The 23,416-nt window shown below is 41.2% G+C and overlaps 1 protein-coding gene across 2 annotated transcripts in view; it reads left to right on the top strand.

The window, feature by feature from the left end:
• The window catches only part of MPPED2 (metallophosphoesterase domain containing 2), a 129,890-nt gene extending 116,784 nt beyond the window's left edge, over positions 1 to 13,106 (top strand). Inside the window, exons 5-7 of one of the 2 annotated variants that reach the window (XM_074955154.1) lie at positions 3,856 to 3,971; positions 7,288 to 7,401; positions 11,757 to 13,105. In XM_074955154.1, the coding sequence (XP_074811255.1) occupies positions 3,856 to 3,971; positions 7,288 to 7,401; positions 11,757 to 11,875 (349 nt within the window). In that variant the 3' untranslated portion in view covers positions 11,876 to 13,105. Of the gene's footprint in view, positions 1 to 3,855; positions 3,972 to 7,287; positions 7,402 to 11,756 lie in introns of both variants that reach the window. The other variant, XM_074955155.1, reaches the window with a different exon arrangement.
• Positions 13,107 to 23,416: the final 10,310 nt, after the last annotated feature.

The following is a 23,416-nucleotide window of genomic DNA, read 5'->3' on the forward strand; positions in this document are numbered from 1 at the left end:
CCCACTAGTCACTTTCACTTGGTCCCCAATCTTGCAAATTTGTCAAGAGTCTAATCATGTGTTCTACTGACTAAGCAACCTTGAGAATCAATTTTGTCCTGTGCTTCAGCATACCAAAGGCTTGTGTAAGGAAAACTGATTGAAATCTTTAAAAAACAACCCCCAAAAAAGTATCTTCCACCCCCAGCTATGGAAATTTCTTTTAACAAGTAATCAGCCCAGGAAAATTGTGCGGAATGTTGGTAACTACCGGTACAAGTTAATTTTCTTCTTTGTGAAATAATTTAAAAGTATAACAGTTATGACTAGATCTTGCTGTTTCGGCACGCAAAAAATATATCATGCAATAGATAAATCATGCAATAAACTGTAAGTATTTGCAATAGGGAATCTAATAGAGGCACTTAATGTTATATTACCCCTAGTCCAGTCTTTGCCTCTTACTCACTATACATGTTTCAAGATTGTTGGGGGTAAACAGCTATTCATTGGTCCACTCAAGGGATTCACAGTACATCGACTTTGTTTTGGCTGCACTACAACACAGCATAGTACAAAAACGGGATGACCTTTCTTGTGATCTCAGCTAAACCTGAATCTGTGTCAGAAACCCATTTTTATTAACATTGTTCTGAACAAGTTCTCCTGTGTGTGCTTCTAACAAGCTTCGTCCTCTCTAGAAACTTGATGCAGCCTAAAGGGCAAGTGAATAACTCTGCTGAGTGAGGGCACAATATTCTCATTGAATATGCACAAGCATTAGTAAACTCAAGCTGAAATAGCTCCACCAGGAATTGCAGTTTAAATCTCTGTCATCCCAGGGGTTCTTTCTGTCACCCCCATATACAATATTTATTAATTGCTTATGAAAATGTTTAGTGTGTTCAAGAGAATGTTTTACAGTTTATACTATGCACACATGGCACTACTCGGGAGGTTTGCGAGAAGTTGTCTTACAAGTTAGTTCCCATGTGGTGTCTGTTAGTCACAGCTAATTATTAAGTATTTGGTGAATGCAGACTACTGATTCCTTTTCTCCTCTCCCCCCACTGCTAAAAAGAACAAAAAATACTGCACACAATCTAGGTTTATTGCATGTATAATTCTCCAAAGAGCTCCAGTAAGATAACAGCTATGGTTTTACATTTCAGGTTTAACTGTGGCATTACTACAGTACTCTTTGCATGAGAAACATGAGAAATGGGTAAAGAATCATTAATTGATAGTGACAAATTCAACCCCCTCCACTGTGTGTGTGTTTTGTCAGAGTAGAGTTTGACTATGGTTTGTTAAATAGTTGAAAAATTAGCCAAATTATGTTTTAATTTTAAAATGGAACTCTGAGAAATGTAATCACCTGCATATGTTAGAAACTAGAGTATTACAATAAAGGAAAGATTGTTAGCTAATTTAGCTGTTTGTTTCAGACACCTGTGAGCAAGAAACTGAACTTAATTGCAGTGGAAAAGAACAGCAAAAACAAAAGTTCAGACACAGCAGAGTTCAGGGACACAAATTCCAGTCCAAATTCAGCCTTCACTTTCTGAACCCTGCTGAAATTAATGGGAGTTTTGTCATTGACCTCAACGAGTACAGGATTAAGGCCTAAATGGAACTAGAAGTTTTCTTTCCATATGTAAACTCAGAGGCTGCAATCTTGCAAACTTTTACTAAGGCCAGTAATCCTGATGTACATGCATTATTATGTATGGGACTACTTGAAGGATGGTCTGTCTATTGTACACTATAAATTGTTCCTTTCAATGAATCTGGTATCTGGAAAGGTTCCCATAACTCTTATACCAGAGTCATCTTTATAGGACAAAAGAACCTTCCATTTCACATACAGTAGATTGAACAGGTGTTCAGAATACCAATCCCTGGGTAAATACTGATCCTCCTCAGATCAACTTCTGATAAAAACAAAACATTTGAATTATGAAAATGAAAAGTAGATTTATAATCTCAAAGGGGAATTGCCAGTTTAATGTAGTCCCAAATATAGGTGTGTGTATCATATGAAATGCCGGGGGGGATGGGTGAGGATATGATTTACACAGTGGAGATATGTAAGTCTTGCTGAATTCACTGTAAACTGAACATTTAAATAAATATTTCCTTGAGGGTTTTTTACATTTTTTAATGAGAACAGATTTCATCTATTTATATGTTCCTTTCCAGAGTAGTGATTCAGAAAGACACCACCTCTGTGGTAGTACATAACTTGAGAGAAGAGAAGCTAAAAATCTAGAGAAGGCCCATTATCTAGACCTGCTTTGCTTCCTGCTTGGATCCCAGATTTTAGTCTGAGAGCATCTCTAATAGAATGTAAAACTGACTAGTTTAAGTGCCCAGGCCACATCAAATGCAAAACTGCACAAACGGTGAAAAGCAAGTGAGGATTTGAAATTCCTTTCCTTGTAATAACCTAAAAAGTTGTTGGTAATAGAGGTAAGGATATAATTTTTATCTTGACGACATGCATTTCACATCTGATAACAGCTTTTATATTTCAACATCAGAACTACTCAATTTTGCTTTCACATTTTATAGCAAAACTTTCCAGGAAAAAACATTTGTGTCAAATATTATAGTTCCTTTCATCCCCATAAAAAGACGGTCTCTCTCAATCAGATGGCTTCTATAATAGACCCTCATAACTGTTATGGTGGAGAAAACTCAAGGGCCCATTTGCCCCCAGAATTAAATATGTATTAAGGTATTTTAAAGAGTGTAATATCTTTTTAAGGTTATCACTTATAGTTATGTTGTATCATTTCACAGTGCTCTAATGTTAGAGATAATAAACATGACGAGTAAGATACAGTGGTGTTAAGGTGTGATTAGTCTATGAGAAATTTACCATGATACAGCCATGATAGATTATACAGGGCCTGTGACTGTTGCCACAAAGAAGGTACAACTTTTCTGTGTTCCCATCTTCTATTAGGGTACCCTGCACTGTAGGTGGTTCTCTTTTCCCTACTCCCTGCGGGAGGGGCGAGGGCTCCAGCTGGGGGTGCGGGCTCTGGGGTGGGGCCAGAAATGAGGAGTTCAGGGTGCTCTGGGCTGGGATTGAGGGGTTCGGAGGGCAGGAGGGAGATCAGGGTTGGAGCGCAGGAGGGGGTCTGGGGTGCAGGCTCTGGGCGGCACTTATCTCAAGCAGCGAAGATGCGGCCAGGCAGTTCTGCACGCTGCCCTGTCCACAGGCGTCGCCCCTGCAACTCCCATTGGCCACGGTTCCCGGCCAGTGGAAGCTGAGGGGGCAGCGTGTAGAAGCCCCTGGCTGCCCCTACATGTAGGAGCCGGAGAGGGGATATGCTGCTGCTTCCGGGAGCCATGCAGAGCGGGACAAGCCCCGGACCCCACTCCCCGGCTGGAGCTCAAGGGCCAGATTAAAACATCTGGAGGGCCGGATACGGCCCCTGGACCATAGTTTGCCCACCCCGGTCTAGGTGCTTACCTTAAAGTAAGAGAAGAGCCCAAGCCCAAATGCTGGAACTGACATCCCCCAAAGATCGAGATCTGAACACATTGACTGTGTCCTTTCTTTATGATGGGTAAACCCAAGCCCCAGAGTCGAATACCCTTGAAACTGTAGGAAAGATGGGATCCTGATCTAGATCCAAATTTACAGCTAGGGCACTTTTTTTTTTTTTTTTTTTTTTTTAAGTAAAGCCCTTTGTTTTGGGAACAGTCCCTTCCAAAGACGAATGCGCTTTGTTCCATGAGTGATCTTAAAAAGACAGGAGAGATGGTCAAAACAGTACAGAGAAATTTTCAATTTAGAAATTCCAAAGGAAGAAAAAGATTGCTGTATCAGACTGAGACAGTTTGTCTTATTTTCCCCCAAAGGACACCATGGTTTAATGGATGGGGCTTTAACCTACCCAGAGGTCAGTCTTTGCTGGACAAGTGGAACCTTATCCCTGAGGGCATTGATATACTAATGACACATGGACCTCCTCTTGGTAAGTGAAGGAAAAACTGTGTGTGGTTTTGTATACAGAATGCACTTTTAGTGCAAGCAAAACTATTAATGCTTTAAGTGACATAGAACATAATTTTACCCTAACACAAAACTATGAATTAAAAAAAAAAATTAAAATGAAGCCTAGTACGATCGTTAAACTTAGCAATTATGCTGGGCTTCTAGGTATTTTTTAAATTAAATTTTCTGATTTAGTGAAGCCAAGGAAAATCAAAGGCGTATCTAGCTGCACAACCATTTGAGTTGGATCCTTTATTTTAAGGATAGTATTCTATTTGTCTGACAAACAAAGCTTCCAATCACAAGGGCCTAGGATTCTCCGGGACTGACTAAAAACATTTTGAAAGATTGGTCCTCCTCACAACTACCACCACCAGCACTGGAACATAATGTTTATTTAAGCTTTTTATTGGGTCAAGATTATATATAGTGGTTATCTATACACTATACTTATATAGTGGTTATCTATCTACTCTTCTTTACTCTTAAAAAAGTATTTGCTTTGTTAAACCAATTTACCAAAAGTTCACAATTACGGTTAAATGTTAAAAATTGGATTACATTGATGAAGGACCAAAATTCTGTCGCCACCTATTCATTCAAACTACATCCATTTATTTCAGTGAGAGATGAGTACACATATCTGAGTGCAAAATCTGAGTTTTCATGAGTGGCGTCTTGAGCCAAATCCCTTTTCCTTTACTCACATGAGTACCCCGTTGATCCACAGAGTTATGCTGTGATAAGAGGCATCTATAGGGTTGTCCCCTGATTGCCTCAGAAAGCAGGTAAAAAGAGTATTCAGCACATGTGATTTTAAATAGAGGGTGGGATTTTCTAAAGTACTCGGTTTTGGCCTAAGTCTGATTCCATTGAAGGGCAAAATTCCCATTGATTTCAGCGGGAGAAGAGTTAGGCCAACACTGAGCCTTTCGGAAAATGCTACCATAACCCTTCTTCATGCTGTGTTCCACCAAGTCACACATTTCTGGTTCCTGCTCTGTAAGACATAGATATAAATCTAGGGTCACATCCTTAGCTAGTGTCAATTGTCACAGCTCCGTTTAAGTCAGCAGAGCTGTGATAACTTACACCAGCTGAGGATCTACCTGTATAAAAATGTTCTGTCAGGGTGAGGAAGATCAGGTGCATGCACACATTAATTAGTAGATTGTGTGGTTTTGCTAAGTTTTACCCAGATCCTCAGCTTTTGTAAATAAAGAACTTCCACTGACTTCAGCAGAGCTATGCAAGTTTGCACCAGCTCAGCATCTGAGCCAGCCATTACAAAATGCTATTTTAAACTGTGTGTATGATATGCTTTGAAAATGGCATTTAAATGCCAGGGACCAGCTGAATGATCCAGCAGGGTTTCTTGGTGGATGGAGTGTGAGGAACTTAATGCCTGGTAGAGTATCACAGCTAAGTGCTTGTCCACACTATAGCAACACAACTGTAGCAGTTGCGTATAACCCCTTGCTTGCTACAGTGATGTAAGGAGGTTTTCCAACACTGTAGTTAATCCACGCCTCCCTTTCTCCTCCCCCCCACCCGAAGAATTCTTCCATCTAGAGTGGGACTTGGGTGTCTTAACTACATTTCTCAGGGGATGAATTTTTTACACCTGTGAATGACACAGGTAGGCTGACCTAAGTCTTAGATTTAGACCAAGCCTGAGTTAGGAGTCAGCAATCCTAGCAGAGCTGGACGTAGTGAGACTTAAGAAGAACAGAAGAAAATTTTACACTAATAATATACTCAGTGCTTATCTTTAGCCTGGTTATTAGGGGCATTCAGCATATAATGCTACCAAGGGAATATTGTAAAAATGTGCAGGTCACCTTTAAATCCTCCAGAGCCAATGTGTGTCTTCAACAGAGCTGTGATCTAGCGCTCCTTCTCAGTGTAATGCCCTGTATTTTGAAAGCCACCCTTCTGTTGTAGTGATTAATTTCTTATATTTTTTCTATTTACTTCTTCCCAAGAAACAAAAAATAGCACAAGCATGTTTATAATTTTTCCTGGTTGCTAGATTTCAATGGGCTGCCAATCTGCATATTGTAAATTGGTTTCCCATAGTGTACTTTAGTCTCAGCAGCATCACGATATTTCTTAGCTGAATTTTTTGAAACATCCCTTCTAAAATTTTACTCCACTCCTTTAAAAAAAAAAAAAAAATCAAAGCAAAAGTATAGCCTCCATTTTGTAGATACAGTTTACACCAATTTTAATTGTGAGCATAGATCAGGGCATTAGAAGTGCAAATGGTGATATTGGGCCTCAACATGCCTGAAAATACACCCCAAATATTGCCTTTTACAGTGGCTACATATTAATTTAGGTAAAATTATGTCATTACCAACCTTAGCTGTTTGACTGGTTTTGAAGAGTACATATAGTCCAGTTTATGTCCCACCATTTTTAATCAGCTTGGGCCAAATTTATCTCTGGTGTAACTACTTTGAAGTCAATAGAGTAACATCAAGAGTGAGTTTGCTCCTTCTTTCAGCTATGGTTTATCTTTTGCCTCTCACAATCCTTCACACCCTTTTGAATGTTAGTCTAGGCTGTAATAGTCCAGACAGCCCACATTTATACTAATCGATGTCAAATTTTATGGATTTTCCATATTAGTTATAGAACTAAATGGTTTTCACTTTAAAAGTAGTCAATTAGCACTAGGTTGCTTGTAGCTGTTTCCCTGTCGCTCTGTGCTGCCTATTTTCAGTGACCTAGGGCTCCATAGTAACCCAGCACTCTCAGACCCTGGGCCTCTGGAAGTTGCTGAAGATGATATATTTTAAATTTCTGGGGTGGCAGAGGTGCCAGGTGTGAGAACTGATCCTTCCTGTGGCCTGACTCTGGAATAACTGTGACCAGCACGTTTTACCTGACTAGCTTGGGAAGTAGACTGCTACAACAGCAGCAGAAGGGAGGAAATAAGACAGGGGTGTGCAGTGGGGGAGGGAGGGGATCAAAAATTGCAGCACTGCCAGGAATAAGAGTCACAAAGCTTCCACTCATGAAGAAGAGTCTAAAACTCTAGTTCAATAAATCAAATCACATACAGAAAATGTTAATTAGGCAGGAGTGGGGGGAAGGAAAAAGGAAAAAACCTCAGGAACCTAAGGAAGACAGAGTGAGAAGTTTCTTAAAAGCCATTGTATGCTTTAATGGAGAGGCTAGGATTACAGATAATGTAATAAACCTTTAGTGAATTATGGCTTCCTGAAAGTCTAAACGAAACCTTACCTGAATAGAGAAAATTAAGAGTATTGATTGCATTTTGCCCTCAGGTTTTCGAGACTGGGTTCCAAAGGAGCTGCAGAGAGTTGGCTGTGTGGAACTGTTGAACACTGTGCAAAGGCGAGTAAGGCCCAAACTCCATGTCTTTGGTGGAATTCATGAAGGTAAGAAATAGTAGGGCTCCCTAGGTCTGTATGAGAATCCTTGTGGGGGAAACAAATAGATCTCTGTGGTACTTTATACCAGATGTGGGGCTTTCCATTTATTATGACTAAGGGCTTGTCTACTCGCCGGATCAGCAGGCAGCAATCGATCCAGGAGGGGTAGATTTATCGCGTCTAGTATAGCCACGATAAATCGACCGCTGAGCGCTCTCCCGTCGACTCCAGTACTCCACCAGAACGAGAAGCGCAAGCAGAGTCAACGGGAGAGTGTCTGCTGTCGACGACCGCAGCGAACACACGAGGGTAAGTAGATCTAAGTGTGTCGACTTCAGCTACACTATTCACATAGCTGAAGTTGCATATCTTAGATCGACCCCGCGTGGTACTGTAGACAAGCGCACAGTAGAATAAAATGGGAAAACAGTCAGATCTGCTGGGTGCTCAGCACTTTGGAAACTTACTTCTTAGTGTCCAAAAAAAGACTTAGTAGACCAACTTGAGGAACTCATATTTTAAAATATTGACCACATACATGATCTTCATACCTGCAACTTGCAATAATTGTGCTGTGCCAGTTTATTTGCTTTCAAAGCTTGGGGGTGGGGAGGGGGGGAGAAGAGTTCTCTCATATGCAGAAGAATAAAAGCAAATTGAAATTTGTCTTACCAAACCACCAGAAAGTCCCAGTTACTCCAAGTATAGGAGCCAGCAAAGGAGGTAGAAAAGACAGGGTGGTATTCGGAGAAAGCTTGCTCCATCAAGTTACCTCGCTCAGTATATGGGGGTGAGTGCAGTAGAAGGGAGGGCAGCTTGTCAGGAGGGGAGAGAGGGTAATCACCACAATTCCTTTGAAATCTACTTCTGAAGTCATTCTGCAATACATTTCATGAGGTGTAATCTTTCAAGGTATGTGAACCTCAGAAAAGCTTTTTCAGAAGATACATTGCCCCATTTTTAATCTCACACCAGGCAGGCGGAGTGTGACGCTTCAGAACAATAAGCTCATTTTGTGGGGATGGGAGGGAATGAGAGATTAAATAAATACATCTGGAGGTTTTTAAATATTTAATACACTTTGTGGCTTTCATGTTCCAGTGAGACAAATACTAGGAGTCCAGCCTGGGAGAGATAGTGAGACTTTGTGACCCTAGGACTAAAAATTACACACTAAGTGCTTTATATTCCCCCCGCCCCCTCCCGGAGATTTCGCCATTGACTCTAATTAAGCTCTCCATAGGCTCACAGAGTTGGAGAACTTTATAAAAGAACAGACAGCTTACTCGCCTGCTGTTGTTGATTTTCCGAAGCCCTCATGACTTTACACAACGAATTTTTATGCTTGGGTTATAAAGTCCTGTAAATAAGGAGTTTATAACAGAAACGTTGACATGACCTTAACTATAGTGGTATGAATAGCAGTACTCTAATGCAAACCAGGAAAGGATTGGACGTTTTCTATAAATATTAATGCTCAGATATTAATGATAAGTGAATACAAGAAGACTTCCAACTAGCACATGCAAATTGCCTATAGCCTTTTGTAGGTGCATGGTAAGCTGAAAGTAATCAAACTTCCTGCAGTAATAATGTTAAGCTGAGGGAAAGCAAAGGCCTCTTAGCGTGCAAGATCATCATGAAAACACACTGTGGAGTCATGTGCACCTTACATTTAAACTTTGTAAGTAAGATGGCACACTCTACAAGCATAAAAGGAGTCTTATTTGAGCATTCAAGGGCACTAAACAAAGATCCAAATCGTGCTCCGTTGACTAAGGCTGAAGGTAAAGGAACTGCCTACTACAGTAAAGTGAGTAAAATTTCGCCTGAATTTTTCTGAGAGTTTAAGAATTAAGGCACAATTAATTCAGGACCAAATTCTGCTCTCAGACCACATGCACCCATATTTTATTGAAGTCCGTAGGAGTTGCAGACAAGTATTTGGGGCAGAATTTTGCAGTGAGTCAATTAATTTTTTTTAAACCAGTATTTTTCCAGTGCAAAGTGACCAAACTCAAAATTGCCAGCTTAAATAAACAAAACAATACAGGCAGACCACACAGCAATTGTGAAATGATTAGTCTCTGATGGACATTTTGGTAGCACACACTTTGTGTTAACTTTCATGCAGCAGTGATGTGTACTATATCACATTGCAAAAGGAAAAATATTTTCCCTGAGGTTTGGCCTGCTAGTACTAACAGTGGGAAGTTCCTCTCCTCTGAAGGACCAGTCACAAGCAAGAAATTTGGTGCCAAGCCCTTCCTATTCTGTCTTGTCTCCTGTGTCTTTTCCTGCCTCTCCATGAGGAAAGCAGGAAGTGTCATCCTGGGGCACCACCTTTCAGGGCCAGACACAGTATCGTGGCAGACAGAAAAGGTGAAGCTTGCTTTTGCCCTCGGCACAGAAAAAGTGCTGACAGTGCCATCTGTCCATCCCATCCAGTCCTTCAACGGGCCAGTGTGCCTGAAAAGTCAGCTGCCCCCCGAGGCCTGCCAGTGGGAGTCAGATCTGAATAGGTATCTGAGGAGAGCAGAGAGGAAGAGGTTAAAGCAAAGGAGTCCGTTCAGACTCCTCCCACGCCCCCCCCCCCACTTTTTTTGAGGGAGAAGCAGAGACTCTTTTGGGGGCCAATATCTATTTCAACAGAACTTATCATAACTCTCTGCTCTCCCCAAAAAAAGCTCCCTGAGCAGGCTGTTCCTCAAAGGTTCCCCCATCTCCTGCTCTACCCTCAGTAATCTCCAGAGACTGTTACTAGTTTTCATTCCCCCTCCCCAGCACCCTATAAACACCTTTGAGAGAGAAGGAGGAATGTGACTCAGAGCCTGCCTGCCCACCATTACAGGAGTGCAAGGCACTCTCGCCACTTCCCCTCATGCCCCTACAGGAGGGCCAGGAACAAGTAGCATAGAGCTAGCTACATAGGCTTTACCTCACCTCCTGTGCAAGGAGAACCCCAAGCAAGGTGTCCAGATCCTTTGAATGGAGTTGAGGATGGAGCAAGGCCAAGAATCTAGCCTTACATTCCTAAAGGCTGTGTCCACTAAAGAAGTAAGGTAGAAGTCCATGATCACTCCTGGACAGGTTGGAGAGCTTGTGGTGTCCAGGCCAGGTGATCATCCCTTCTTTATTTTTCATTAAGAAAACAGCGTGCTTCACATTTGTTCCAGATCCCTTACCCGTCTTCTCTCTTCACCTTTTTATCCCACTTCTGCCTTAACCTTAAGGATGGTGGGGAATCCTGTGAGCTTTCCTTGGACATCCATAAGCCTGTGATGTCTTATTGGTTCTATATGTAGGAGATCAGAAAGCCCCTTTCTCTCTTCATTGAGGATCCCCTGCAAGGAGCTCAAAGGCTCTTGGACTGCCCTCCCCCCTTATATGCATTCCTACATCTGGCTCACCTATAACTCAGTGAGCCTCCCCTGCTTGAACTAACTCAAAGCCCATTCTTTCATTACGATAAGCCCCTCTTGGGTCAAGAGAGGGAAGAGGCCAGCCTCTGTGGAGACACCGCATAGCAGCCACTAGAGCTACACCCACACTTACACTTCGTACTACCATTCAATCTCTCTCTGTCAGCAGTTGTGATGGTCAGACAGTAGAATTCTCCAAACAATTGTTCAGCCACAGCCTTAAGGTTTGTGGGAGGTAGTGTCGCATTCTTCCCCTCCCTCTTTGCCCAGTCCTCAAGCCACTTCAGCTCATCTAGCTAGCCCTTTATTTTCTGTGCCTTGGGCTGGAATTGCTGGTCAGATCCATTGCCCAGGCTGGGAAGCCAAGCTACAGAAAACGCCTATTCTTTCCTGCTAATTGATTTCTGAGGTTTAGCAAGCCAGTGTGAACACCTGCCCCCACAACCCTTGAGCTGACAAACTGGACAATATGGTCAATGCAGGATAGGCCAACCAAGTTTGTTTGAACTCATTGAGAGGATGTCTGCAGACCAAGTGCCTAAAAGGAGAGGAGTTTTCAGCTCTTGCTCCTGATTGGTCCTTCACAAGACCTGACACTAGAAGCATGCCAAACCACAGAAAACCAATTAGCTCAAAGAAAAGGAGGGTTTTTTGCCTTTTTCAGTTGCACTACAATAAAAGGCCTTTCTGGTTAGAAAACTGCAATTTAAAAACACCCTCTTCTAGTTCCAGATACAGTGCATTGCATTTAATTATTTTTTTAATTGTATCTTTGTGGTAGCTTTCAAAAGCTCATAACATTTTGACAGGATTCATTGACTTTCATTCCAAAGCCCTGCTTTCATAACAGGTTTTTATGTGTCTGCCTATAGGCACTGCATAAGGTCAACATCGTTTGTTTGTTTATATTATACTGTGCGTGACACATTCTCCCTACAGGTTATGGCATTATGACAGACGGTTACACAACGTACATCAACGCCTCAACATGTACAGTCAGCTTTCAACCAACCAATCCTCCAATTATATTTGACCTTCCAACCCCTCAAGGATCATGAAGCACTACTGCACAGTTAAATGGGGAAGGTCTATAAACTGCCATTTTCTAATTACGAAACTTACATTCTCTTACATGTTTATCTCCAAAATTATGTGGGGTTTTTTGTAAATTGCTGGTACAAAAAGAAAAAGAGAAAAAGAAGTTGTGCTTTTTGGAAATGGAGCGTCCATTTTAAATTGATACAGCATTGTGAATTTGTAAAATGACCTTTTTTTGTTTTCTCAAACTTGCCATTGTAAAATTGTTATAGTGTTCTCAAAAGGACAGCCAAGCTTTCTTTTAACAAGTGAGAGACCTTATTTTAATATTATATTATAAGCTAAAAAGGCAGCATTTAAAAAACACCAAATTTGCACAACTGTTATTGTTTGAAAGTTTTTAAATATAATTTTTTCCTAGTTAAGATGTCACCTTTCCCATCTCCCCCTGCAGTTATAGTAAACTTTTTTTTAGTAACGTAAACATGATTTAGGGGTCTGTTTGCCCCTTGATGAGTGTGCATGTACTGTAGTTCCCTCCTATTACCAGTAATGTGCAGCAAGGGGAGAACAGACTTCACAGTTGTTTGTCTCTGCCTACTTTAAATATAGAGAGCTGCATCCTATATGTGATTATCTACCTTGTTATTATTTGGGGTTTTTTTTTAAATTATTTTAGCTTTAAAAATATGGAGATGAAAGCTGCAAAGAGCAGGTATTTCATGCAGTAAAAACATGTAAATGCGGACTCCTTTTAAATATGAATTTATATATATATGTATTTTTTGTGCATTATAACTAGGAATTTAATATTGCAAGTATAGCATCTGAAAAATTATGCTGTACAGCACATCTAAATTATGAAGGATGTGACATTTTCCAAGTGCTCAAGGCCTTCAAGAGCTTGAGTTAAATCTTTGTGCAGTTTCAGGCATGTATAGAATCAAATGGATACAATCAAGCCTAACTAAAATAAGGCTTAGTTGTCCTTTATATTTAAATATTCTTGAATTGTCTTTTTATTTCTTTTTTTCCTTATTTTGCACTGTGTGTAAATGCAATCTTGCTAGCACAAACTATTGTTGCAGATAGTTATTTCTGTTCTACCACTGTAAATGCTATTGAGCTTTGTTCTGTTTTATGTTACCTTGTTAATGGAATTTAGAAAAGCAGTTGTTTCTTTAAATTTATTGTGATATTATATATCTAGCGGCCTTTATATGCAAATAAAATTGCAAGATTTTTAAATACTTGGTGTTAAAGAGTCTTTGAATTAATAGTTCCATGGGCCTTGATTAGAAGAAGTAAAAAATTCTCATTTTCCATAAATTTTTATTGCTCACCGTTCATGGGATGGCAATTGGGTCGATAAAGCACTCAGTGGACTTTTCCTTCCATTCCTCTGCCATCCATCTTTCCACAGCTTTTACATGGAGATTTTGTATTCAGGTGTAATTCGGTGTGAACTGAGTTTATGTGCAGTTTAAGGCTCATAGGACAGTATTTCAGAGAGTATATGGAAAAATTGATTATGTAATAACCTTTGTACCTCCTCAGTTATTCATAAGTACTTTAACTGCTCTGGGTGTTTTATGTTGTTCATCCACCATAAGTTAAAAAATTAATAGTCCTAGATGAAATATAGTGCATATTTATTTTGTTTTGACCTATTCTGCAAGTCTAGGGTCACAGAATTTTCAGCAGAACGCACCCCTTTCAGGAGAATTGTACAAGAGTGTGAGCGTTTTAAGGCAGTGACTGTAATTTACTGTATGTTTGTACAAGGCTCTAGCACCATGGGGCCCAATCCTGCTTGGTCTCTAGAGCTACCACAATGTAAATGTAAAACAAAAGTATTTTGTAAATTACTTTTAGCTCTTATGAAGATAAATGTCCAAATGGCAATGGGTATAGAACTGTCTTCATGAACCTGCTACAACCTAAAACAATAGCTCAAAAGAACCATGAACTGCACCCGGTCACCTCAGCAGATTAACCTTTAAACCTCCCGATGATTCTGGAAACATCATCAGCTGTTTCACTACTGAGCATTTTTAGTAGAAACATTGAGATAACTGGTGCCAAACGGCTTTTGTTCCTTTTTAAAAATCTCCCCCAAGTCCCACTGATTTTCAGTGTGCTTATTCAAGCCTCAAACAGTACCACAGAACTTCCCTGAGCCCAAATCGTCCCATACCCAGCTTCCAACCTCTTCCTCCCGGCTTTTCCTTTCCCTTGTATAAATCTGACATGCCTAATGCTGAAAAAAGCAGGAGGTGTCTTTAAAATGATTTATTTCAATATAAAGTGGGATGCTGTGGTGATAGTATTCTGCTTGCAGAGTTAATTCTGTCCATTTCTGAAGTTAGCTAAAGCGGACATCAGGTCTCCAGTCTGCTACAGCAGAGTGTTACAGAAACTAAGAGGCCTTGACTTTACATAGGTGTATATTGTATGTTAAGGGGAATGAGGCATCCAAACCCCTTAGACAGATTTGAAAATCTCAGCCTCAATATTTTTGCAGCCATAGGCTTATGTGGCTTTGATAGGAAGTTCCTACTTCAGACTCCCACAGATTAAGCCCGTCTCTTGTTTTGTATCTGATGATTTGTTTGTTTTCTTTATGGAAGAGACATTCAACAAAGTGAGCACAGTTTGATTGCCTTTAGAGAAAAGGCTGCCTGCCAGCTTTGCTTACACCAGGGCTGAGTTTGCTCCCTTAAATCGACATGTGTCCACTCATATCAAACCCTCTATTCTGTTGTTATACCAATAAAATAAAAACCAGCAGGATCTTATTAAAGGGAAAAAGGCAAAATACCACATTTATTGTGAATACAGAAAGAATCATAGTAAGCAGTTAGTTATAGCTATAACATTCCATTCAATCTCATATTTATTCACACATTTATTCACAAACACACACACATAGGTTCTGCAAGGTTGTTATCATAGACACCAGCCTTAGAGTTGCTCATGCCAAGCCACTGGCCAGGTGGCCTGGACATGAGGAGGGAGCAGGGCCTTGTCAGATGCTCATCTGATGCTCCTGGAAGTTGCTTTGCAGAATCAGACCCCAAAGTTCTCACTTTTTAGAGTCTGTTTTTATAGGAATTTCTTCCTATGCCAGTCTATGGGAATTGCTTCATCATGCTGTTGCTGAATCAATCAGCAGATGGCACATTCCTGACGGCTCCGTGCTGCTAGATGTTATCTTGTTCTTTGGTTCTCCCATTCTTGAGGCTGTTGGGTGGATTCCAGTCTGCCCTCCAGGGGTCCTCTGGTTATTTCCACTTGACGCCTTCTTCAGCCGATGGACACTGGATTCTTAGGCTGGCACCTCCCTGATCATTCAGTTATTATCCACACCAAGCATCCATCCACATACATCCTCTATCTCTATTTTAATCACAATTGTTAATACAACAAAAGGGCGGGGAGTCTCTGGGTGCTGTTTCTGTTGTTAGAGTATTGCTTTGAGTCTCTCTCTCTCTCTGTGAATTGCTTTGAGAACAGACTCTGTCTTAGAATGTACTAACACAATTAGCAGCTTGCAAGTTTCACACACAGAGGGAGAGAAACAGTACCAAAACCCAAGAGACCTCCTAATTAGTAATACCCTGGAATTTAAACTATGGGGAATCAAACTCATTTGTGATTTTAATACAGAACTTCTTTAATATGATCCAACACTGTCTTATATTCATAATCCTTCCTATAGGGGTTTTCCTTTTAGGAAAGTCTAGTGCAGAGACTCAGAATCGTTTTAGGCAACGGCACCCGTTTATTAGACCAACAGCAGCTCAGCTGGACCAGTCAGTGACCCTTGTCCCTCTCCTCCTTCTGCAGCCAGCCCCTCCCACCTTTCATACTTTAGGATCCAATTCTCCAATGAAACCAAAGAGTAAGGTGGTATTCAACAAGTGGCAGAAATGGGCCCCAAGAGTTCAAGCATGTTTGTAAGACAGCTGCGCATTGGAGATAGTGCTGAACACCACCTCCCCAGGGGAAGCACCTGGAAGCACTCTTCCTTGCATAAGCAGAATCTTTCTTGGCACTCCCAGGCACAAACAGGCAGTGCATCTCCAGCTACACCCCTTCATGGGTCTGTCTGTTGCTAATTTGTGCATGGGTCCACTGCCTTGAATCCTTTGGGGTGCTGTGCCTTTAAGGGAGCAGGCAAAGAAGAGGGACTGCAATAGTGGCTGGACCGCAATAGTGGCTGGACCTTAAGTGAACTCTGCAAAATGGAGACGTTTCCTTGTGCCCTCTCGCCCATTGCCTAAGGCTTGGGCACAGTCTGCAACTCCAATTCAGTTGTGTCCTTCCGGTAAAGAGTTCACTGCTCCAAATCCCAGAGCAGACCAGGCTGAGGTTTAGGGAAGCTTGAGCCTACAGTGGGTTAAAGCACAGATCCAGCTGATTAGGAGCCTTTACTGATGCTCCAAGACAAAGCACAAAGCTGAGCCTTGACTAGGGTAGGTGAGACCAAGTACCAGTGTCAAAACCTCAAAGTACTAGAACCAGCACCAGGAGATTAAGGCACGTCATAACTGGTCAGAAGACTAGTACAGTTCCTACAAGCATACCATTCTTTCTACATTGAAATGCATGAGGGCTTGATCGTGTAGGGCACTGAGGATTCTCTCAACTCCTATGTAAGCTAATGGGTCTTTGGGACCCTTCACCACCTATTGATGTAAACTGGCTGTATATTACCCTAGTGAATTTTATTTTCCCCAAAATGATCAGGTAGTTTGTATGGTTCTCTTTCCTTGCCAGGAACCACCTTCAGTTTCAGCAATCATCTGCTTTATTGAGCTTGTCTCCTCTCCTCTAAAAACTTCCCTAGTTCTTTTCCTCCTTTTCCAGGAGATTCCAGAAGTCAGTCTAGTTTTTTTCTCTTCCCTGTGAAAGCCAACCACCTGGCTAATGGAAACTGCATGAGGACAAGGAGCATTAGCAGATACAGAGTTTAGCACCTTTTATTTCTGTGCTTTGCAGAGACTGTTTTCTGTCACAGGCAGGTAATTTTCCTTTGCTAGATGTTAGGCATATTTGACAAGCAGTGTATATCTGGGATAACATCTCTGTTGAAGAACTATGCTTTCATGGGGGTACACATCTGTGATAAGTGTGCTCCTTTTCAAGAGTGCCTCACTCTTACAGGGTTCCATATTAACATATAGAATAAGCCTCTGGTAAAAATTCTTCCTCTGGATCCTGCTCCAAAGTCCACTGACCTCAGCTGGAGTCTTTCCATTGACTTCAAAGGGCTCCGGATCAGGTACCAGGCATCTAACTGGAACAAGTTCCTGTCTATTACTCACCTTTCAAGCTGGAAGAGAAGTCCCTGGTTAACATGCAAGAACCTTTTGGCAGGAAGAGGGACCTACCTATTGTAAGTGCTGAATCTTTCCAAGTGATTGATTAACAGCACTGAAGTCTATTAACCTTTCCTCTTTTGAGAGCAGCTTTCATCTAGGCATCTTGATAAGGCTGAAAGCAGTCAGGCCTTTATCAAGGAAGGGCTGCAGAACAGGATGTTCCCCAGAGGTGACTGGTTCCCAATTCTCCATGAATAGTGAATTCAGCATACCTTGAGGTCAAGCATTTATTAGGTTAAGAGATTGTCAAATCAATCTCGTCTAGTCCAGGCAAATTCTACTAAGAAAATGGATTTTGCCAAGACTGTGTCTAAGAAGGAGATTGATGGACCAACTCCTGTTCTAGCTGCTTGTTTTTCATTTTCTGTGACTCAGACTTTTTTTGCCCTATTGACAGATATTTTCCCCATAGCAGGAGTCTTAATAAGCAGAGCGCCAGTATTCAAAGAGAATGTAACTTAATGTCACAGGGAGACCACCACCAAGCCTTGCAGCCCTTCCAGATTGATAGTAAATAGACCTGAGAACTTTTCCTGGGACCAGCTTCTGACCATACTTGGCTGATTAGGGTTTTAACATTTCTGCCTTCTCTTCATGATTCTGTCATTCTAGTTGAACAACTGTGCATCTTCCACCAATGGCACAGTCTGCTACCTAGGAGGTCTGGCTTACTTTTTACCAAGGTTTGTACCATTTTATGAATGGTCTCTCCCTCCGCATCCCAATATGCTAGGGCCCACTCTCTCCTCTGCTGGGCATTATTGGTTTTTTGCACTGAAAAGAGGCATGCATTCCCAATTCTCTGTGTAACAAAGAGTGCAGCAATTTGATTGTCTTTTTACTTGGAGGTACAGATCTCAGCATTCACACAGCTCCTTCATCTTCAATAAACCCCTCTTTTGTGCACAATCTCTGCTGCTTATTTACGTTCACCTGCTGCTCAATTAAAATCCTATTAAGCATCCCATTATGATTCAATCTCAGACAACCGCTGCAGCCATTAGCCCCTATCTTACACCCTGTATGTGTAGGTTTAGTTTTTTGCTTAGGTTGATGAGACAACAGCTGAAAATGTTAGCACACACTTGAAGTCCTCGATGCACATTGTCTAGTTGCTTTCTTGCACATTCCTGCAGAGTCCTTTTAATTGTGTTTCTGTAGATCATATTAGTCCTTTTGGTGGCTGTTTTCTCTGCAGGAGAAGTCAGAAAGCCTTCCATTGCACTGAATCCGAGGCTTGTTTTGGTTTTTTTTCCCCCCAAGCTAGGTCTCACTTTGAGCTTGCATCGCTCTAGTCAGCCAACCAGTTTTGTCCCAATGGACCTCTGCAGTATGCTGCCAACTCATTATGAGCTAATCCAATCACTGTGCTGCTAATCAAGTCACTGTCTCACTCCAGCACTGTTTTGAAGTGTGGCTCTAATTCAAGCTACCGGTTGCAATGAAGACAAGTGTCACTGCGTGTGTTCTGTATGTGTCTCTCCCTTCTCAGACCTTGTGAGTATCACCTAGGTAAGTGGCACAGTGGTACTAATAAATTCCATTAGCTAACTAGCACAGTTGTGGGCAGGGAACTCCAAGGGGTACGGAAGGATCTTAGGGGAGATCCTTCCGTAAACTACAAAAATTGTGGTGTTCTTTACAAGCACTTCTGATATACATCATTTCAAAGTTCTCATAGAGCTAGTGCCAACAGAAAGTGCTACTAATTCAGTGTCAAACTTATGTCAGTCAGTAGACAAGAGCTCCCATTGATGAAATATGGATGTTTACAATGACGGACTGTAAAAATGAGTCTTCAATTTTGTATCATTCTTTACCATTAGAAAAAGAGGTTCAATTTAAAAAATACTCCAGAGATTTATCATTATGCCTTGTACAGGTAAATCTCATAATTAGTAACATGCCTGATACCCCCAATGCAGCCAACTGCTCTGCAGTTCTGGTGAAGAGACCTTTCTTTACCCCCTTTTTAGTTCACTATTTGTATTACAGTAGTGCCTAAAGTTATTTTGGGAGCTGTATATGCACATAGTAAGAGGGAGTCCATATGCTGTAGAGCTGACAATCTAAATACACAGGACAGAAGAGGAAAGGGAGAAAGAAAATATTGTTCTCCCCATTTCACAGATGGAAAGTGAGGCACAGAGAGGTTAAGTGATTTGCCCAAGATCACCTAGGAAGCCTGTGACAGAGCTAGGAATTGAACCCACAGCTCCCGAGCCCCAGTCCAGTGCCTTAACTAGAAGGCCACATTTTGAGCACTAGGATTGACAAATCCTGCAGTTCTTACTCCCGCTACAATAAAGCCATTGGGAGTGTTGCTTGAATAAGGACTCAGGGATCTTTTATTTATCAGGACATGTTGCCTAGTAAATGCACAGGATCATCACTAGTCACCTCAGTGTTCAAATGTGCCACACATTTTTCTCCAGCAGGCAAACGTGAGATGATTTAACTTCAGCTTCATTGCAGACACTCACTTGGATGGATTCTTTAAAAGCTCAGAAGTGGGTACCAAGCATTTTCATAAGATTACTGACTAGGAGCCAGAGAGAGAGCAGTAGCTTCATCACCCTTTTGCAGCAATGCAGTGTCACTACTGGCTTCACATTACTCAGCACACATCATGTACGTAGATAGTAGAACTCCTCCTGGTCGATACCTCCTCTGGGGCTTGCTTCAGTGAGTTCTACTCTACCAGTGAGCACATTGGACTTAGGGTTTACCCAGACAAATTCCCAGGTAAGTTGCACTGATTGATACCTCAAACAATCAATAGACTTTTGAGTGTGAAGGTAAAGTGCTGTTCGGTCAACTGAAGGGGAATGCTTGATGTAACTTTCACCAGCACAGAAAGAGCCTTAGAGAGGGCCCAAGGAGAGTCTGGTTTAACCGTTGCATCTCTCACGTAGTAAGAACTTCTACCATTTTGTCATTGGCAGGTTTCTAGCTAGGGACAGATTTTTAAAGGTACTTTGGTGCCTAAAGATGCAGATAGGCACCTAAGAGGATTTTCAAAAGTGCCTAGACTCCTAACTCCCATGGGCTAGGCATCTAGGCACTTCTGAAAATCCCACCAGACTTCTGTCTGCATCTTTAGGCACTTAAATACTTTAAAAATCTGTCCCCGAGTCCTTGGTCTTTCATGGATTTGTCCGATGTAGAAAGTCATCTAGCACTCTCTGCTGCACTTAAGTTCTTTTTGGAGCTCCTGTTTGGGGATTCCTGGTTGTACTTACAAAATACTGGGGATACTTGCACATTAAAATTTACCTCTAACTTTCCTAGTGTAACATTAGGATATCCCAAATGATTATTTGTATATGTGTTATACAACTATTCTGTCCCAAGAAAATTAGAGCTCCCAATTTTATGCATGAAGGAACTGAGGCACAGAGAAATTAAGCAACATGCCCACAGTCACAGAAGAAGTCTGTGGCACACCCAGGATCTGAACCCTCCTCCCAATCTCTGCTGTAACCATAAGACCGTTCTTCCTCTCGAAATACTATAGTTCCTGATTATTAGTATTGTCTTGAACTCCCCCAGCTCTTCATTTCTAAGAATCTGAAACTCTATTAGCTGTCTTTCGAATGCTTGTCTCAGACTTGCACATTTTTAAATTGTTTCTCGCTCACTCTCATACACACAAAAAATCTTAAAATCTGTTATGTAGATATTCGAAAGGGCATTCTAACGGCACTCTTGATTTCTATGCCCAAGTACATACACTGTAACTCTGTTGCAATAATATTTCAAGCACATCACCTTAAGTTGCCAGTTGAAATTTAAAACAAAACAAGCCAACCACTAAAGATGTTCAGGCCCTAAGAATGCTGGTAGATGGAGTTGTTTCTTGTAATTTTTATCTGAGTAACATCCACCTGCATGAGGTAGGGGATGTGGTATGTGTTGGTTTGTTGATGGAGTACTAAGGCCTTGGGATGTGTGTGCGCTGAAATACCAGGTGTAGATAGAGTATAAAGAGCTTCACATCTCTAAACATTTTTGCTGAGTATTCATAGTCATATTTCTTTGGGATGGAAATGCTTTTGTGTTGAAAGCCCAATCCTAACTTTTAATTTTTCAATCAGTGAATAGGGCTTTGACACACAGTGTAATAAATTTCTCTCAAACTATATTTTGATGGATTTAGTTCCCTAACAAAGACATGCTCGAATGAAAAGGACAGGAAAGCAGTAGGGTTGCACTGATGATTTAGGATTTGCTGGCTTTTATATGGAACCAGGGGAAAGCTGGACTGGTGTAAGCAGTCATTACAATCTGTCTGTGATGTGCTTTCCCAACACAGTGGCACCTGACAGACTGTTTTAATAGTAACAGTTACAAAGCAGACTTTTCCAGAGGAATGAATTATGTATCTAATGCGTAGTAGCAATATGCAGGCAACTGCAGCTGTAGGTGTTGATTCAGCAATATTGTGTTTACAAATATGAATATTTATAACAGTGGCAGTGTTATTTGCAATTGAGAGCTTGGTTATATTAGAATCTCTGTTTCTGAATGGCTATTTGTCATGCTTTCATAATACTAAGGCAAACTTCATTTTTAAAGTAGTATTTACTGAAAATCCCATCCACTGGGCTTCTAGGATTGCATAAACTAGGGATTTCAGACAAACTAGCGAATTAAGAAGTCAATCAGACTGCTCATGGGAGTTAGGGTTGTAGGACAGGTCCCTGTGATACAAACACCAATGAAATGTGGCATTGGTGAATAAATCACAAAGCCTGATGGATTATAAAAAGGAGACTTTTCTGTCTTGACACCCAGCAGCTACACTGAGACCAGAAATACTGAAAGTGTCCAAAGTGACCTGAATGTTGCTGAAAAATATTTTGAAAAATGTACATTCTCCTCCAACACTACACAACAAGTAAATGACAATTTGGTTGAATGTCTCATGTAGAGGAGGAAATTGGCCAGATGCAGGTAGAGCACCAGTATGATTTAGAAATGGCAGTAAAACATTATATGCAAGACTATGAAACATTACATGAGCCAAGTCTGCAGACCAGATCATTTAAACAGCCTCTAGCATTTTTTGACCCCAAGAAATCAGTCAGTGGTTGCATTACTTTTACTAGATACAATATCTGTACGCTGACACTGTGGTGATAATTTGGTACATCCACAGTAGTATATAATCCTTCATCTAGGTCAACTGGTTCTTTTTTCCTGAGACAGAATAGTAGTTCTTCATAGCAAATGAAGCCTCTCTAATCTTCAACCATTGTCCATTTACACATGAGCAAATATGTTAACCTGTTCCTACGATGATAGAAGAATACTGAAGACTAATACAAAGTGACTTTCGTAACACTGAGACCACTACATTTTATTCTGCTCTGGATAATATCTGCCAGTGTAGCAAAGACCAACTACTGTATTTGATAAAGGAACACATTTAAGGATATGAAAAAAACAACAGGATTTCAGCAGAGTCCCAGCCCCCAGTGAGGGAACAGGAATTCTCTGGTGAAGATGTTCCACAGCTCTGACCTTGTTCATTCAGAAGTCCCGATGCTGATACAAGAAATGGTTAGTGCAAGACCAGGAAAACGGATGCACCATGAAGAACTAAACAAAACTGATTGCTCATGACCATTGCTCTTTAACTCAGTGTGCTTTGAAATCAGGTCTTCTCATTTACACGTGAGAACAATGAGTTTACTTGTATTAGCTTTTAATATGCACAGATCTATTGCAAAGTCAAAGTCCAGATAATTGGATGTCCATTTCGTTAAAATCAGCCTTTAGTGTATGGTCTTTAGCAAAATAACGCCCCAGACGGTTCCATCCTCTGATGGAGTGGCTGGAAAACCTATGGATGCCTATAATGCGTCACTGAATTGAGGAACAGCATTTCTGTACGCTGAAACACTGGAATGCGTTACCTAGGGAGGTGGTAGAATCTCCTTCCTTAGAGGTTTTTAAGGTCAGGCTTGACAAAGCCCTGGCTGGGATGATTTAACTGGGAATTGGTCCTGCTTCGAGCAGGGGGTTGGACTAGATGACCTTCTGGGGTCCCTTCCAACCCTGATATTCTATGATTCTATGATTCTGCAGCCTTGTTCTACTCTCACCTAAAGATGCTCCGAGGGGAATGGGAATCCATGCATGGAGGCTGAGGAACAAGTGCTCTCTGCA

The sequence above is a fragment of the Natator depressus genome, chromosome 6 (genome assembly GCF_965152275.1).
Source record: "Natator depressus isolate rNatDep1 chromosome 6, rNatDep2.hap1, whole genome shotgun sequence".
NCBI lineage: Eukaryota > Metazoa > Chordata > Testudines > Cheloniidae > Natator > Natator depressus.